The 2,798-nt window shown below is 36.4% G+C and overlaps 1 protein-coding gene across 1 annotated transcript in view; it reads left to right on the top strand.

Annotated features, from left to right (window-relative positions):
• The window catches only part of LOC109222402 (syntaxin-43-like), a 4,929-nt gene extending 2,183 nt beyond the window's left edge, over positions 1-2,746 (top strand). Inside the window, exons 3-8 of the mRNA XM_019386793.1 lie at positions 424-513; positions 1,058-1,135; positions 1,697-1,774; positions 1,861-1,926; positions 2,013-2,093; positions 2,235-2,746. Coding sequence (XP_019242338.1) covers positions 424-513; positions 1,058-1,135; positions 1,697-1,774; positions 1,861-1,926; positions 2,013-2,093; positions 2,235-2,342 — 501 coding nt within the window. The 3' untranslated portion in view covers positions 2,343-2,746. The remainder of the gene's footprint in view (positions 1-423; positions 514-1,057; positions 1,136-1,696; positions 1,775-1,860; positions 1,927-2,012; positions 2,094-2,234) is intronic.

Raw genomic sequence — 2,798 nt, 5'->3', positions numbered from 1 at the left:
TGGCAGAACCATTATTTTATATTATTAAAGCTTGATGTGACATCTTTTCAGCAACTTCCTCACTTCTTACGTTCAAATTATTATATTAAATGTTTTTCTACCAAACGCAACATAATTATGTATTCAATCTTTTTGAACTGGGATTATGTATTCATGCCAATATTTTACTCTTAAACTTACGGCCAATTTGGTTTACTTGATTTGGGAAGAGGGAGTGACATGGAAACTTCACAAAGAAATGTGATGTGTTCTACTTTTATGAACTTGATAAGGGCATGGCTGATTAGGTGTCTTTCAATGTTCTATTCCATTTCATTAGTAACGAGTGTTTGTTTAAACTACATTTTTTGCTCGATTTTCAATATTCTGATTGAAACAATTGCATACTGTATTTGTGCTTACAATGTGATATTCCTATGACAGCGCTCTCTTGCTACAGATCTTCAAAGCCTTTCAATGGAGCTTCGCAAAAAACAATCTACTTATTTGAAGCGGCTCCAGCAGCAGAAAGAGGTGTGTACACATAGTTTTTGGCCTGAGCCACAATCTGTTAGCAGTAGGTATTAGCAGGAGAAAGTCTTATTTGCAGTTGAGATTGCATGGATCAAAATCCTACTCCCTCCGGTTCACAATAAGTGACCAATTTGCTTTTGGCACGCCCATTAAGAAAATACTAAATTCTATACAAAAATACCTAGTATGACTAAACTACCCTTAATTAAATATTTAATGTGAGGAGTAAGAAAACTTTTTAGGGATATGTACATAAGGGTAATTTTGTAAAAACAAATTGAATTCTTTCTTGATTATATAAATGGACACTTATTTTGGACCAAAATAAAAAAGCAATCAGTCACTTATTGTGGACCTTTAGTTTATAACATCCCTTGTGCTGTCACTACGTTGTCTAGAGTATATTAGCTAAACTGTTGATTCTGCCTATACTCTTATTTTATGGATGGTCATGCTGCCTGTGTTTAAACTAGGAAGGTTTTCTCTTTTGCATTCCTGAAATATATCCTTGCAAACTTTCTTTAAATGTTGCCTTTTCATGTAGGGTCCAGATGGAGTTGACTTGGAAATGAACTTAAATGGGAGCCATTCTCGAAGGGATGATGATGATTTGGATGACTTGGTATGCAACTTGTAATATATACATATAAATTTGATTTCTTACTTCTCTTTGGTATTATCTCCTGCAAAACGTAATCAGGAGATGTAGATCTAATGGTCTGATAACTTCGTTGTGCTAATATCAATGCTTGATCAGCAAAGTAAAACAGAGCCTCACCAATAAAAACTATGTGCACTATATGAATGAGAATTAGGCAACTATTTATGTTATGCTGGAAGTGATCAGACATGAGTTGAGTAATTGTGATACCAGCTGAAGCAGTATCGTGGGGACTGAATGTTCCTGGTACTATCTCAGGTGAACGCTTAAGGTGTAAAGAAAGAAAATGAATTGTTGTTTTAACATCAGTTACTTTTGGCAATAGAGCCTAATCTTTTATGATATTTGTTTGATTGGCTTCTCTCATTTTGGAACTCACGTTATTTCGTATGGCTGTGGTTGGAGGGTCGTTGGGGTTTTACATCCTTAAAATTCGTTGCTGCCTTTGAAGAATGGTTTTAGGAGATACCTTGGAGAGTTTTTCTCACGAGAAAACTTTGACTGTACTAAATGTCTTTCCAGGGATTTAATGAGCATCAGATGGCCAAGCTAAAGAAAAGCGAGGCATTCACAGTCGAAAGAGAGAGAGAAATACAGCAGGTGATATTCGTTGCTGCTTCTCAGTGGTTATCTGAAATGTGCATATCGTTGTTTTCTAACTTAGCCTTCATGTGCTTATATGGTAGGTTGTTGAATCGGTCAATGAACTTGCCCAAATTATGAAAGATCTGTCAGTTCTGGTGATAGACCAGGTTTGAACTGACAACACCTTTTTCATATTCACCAAGTTGTGCTTCAGCACGGGTTATTGCTGTACTTAACTAATGTCTAAATACAGGGTACTATCGTAGATAGGATAGACTACAACGTTCAAAATGTGGCTTCAACAGTTGAGGAAGGTCTTAAACAACTGCAAAAGGTCTCACCGTGGTTTCTCCTTTGCATCCTTCTAATTCGTAGATTGTCCAGCTTTACAGTCTGATTTGTCATTTCATTTAATGTTTTCTTGATTAGGGCAGTCATTTCATTTAATGTTATGTTGGGCTTGATTGGATTGCAGGCTGAACGATCCCAGAAACAAGGTGGAATGGTCATGTGTGCCACAGCTCTAGTTATCATGTGCTTCATAATGCTGGTCCTCCTAATTTTGAAGGAGATATTATTCTGATTCATGAAAATATTTTCTACAAACTTTGCATAATGTTGTATTCACAATACTACACAATGAAGGCACGCTGACACATTTGTGACAAGTGGAAGAATGAGGTGAGCTAGCCCATATCGTTTTGTGCTAGTGCCTTTAATTTTCTGTATTTGTTAATGATAAGGTCTGTATACTCGAGAAATCAATAGACCTCCAGGGATCCTGTATAGAGCATTTATCGTTAGAGAGCATAATACTATTCTTTACCCTAGGAAAATTTTGATGTCTTGGCATTATATGCCTGGCAATATATCGTATTCTGTATCTGCGGCCATACATTTTAGATGAACCCCTGCAGATTGGTTTTGCATCTTTTATGTTCATTTTTAGTTGTTCTAATGAAAGCAAATTTGCATCTTTTATGTTCATTTTTAGTTGTTCTACTGAAAGCAGCCCCCCCCCGACCCCACCACACACACA

Source organism: Nicotiana attenuata, chromosome 1, assembly GCF_001879085.1.
Source record: "Nicotiana attenuata strain UT chromosome 1, NIATTr2, whole genome shotgun sequence".
Lineage (NCBI taxonomy): Eukaryota > Viridiplantae > Streptophyta > Magnoliopsida > Solanales > Solanaceae > Nicotiana > Nicotiana attenuata.
Note: the sequence above shows the minus strand (reverse complement) of the source record. Positions and strands in the feature narration are given on the sequence as shown.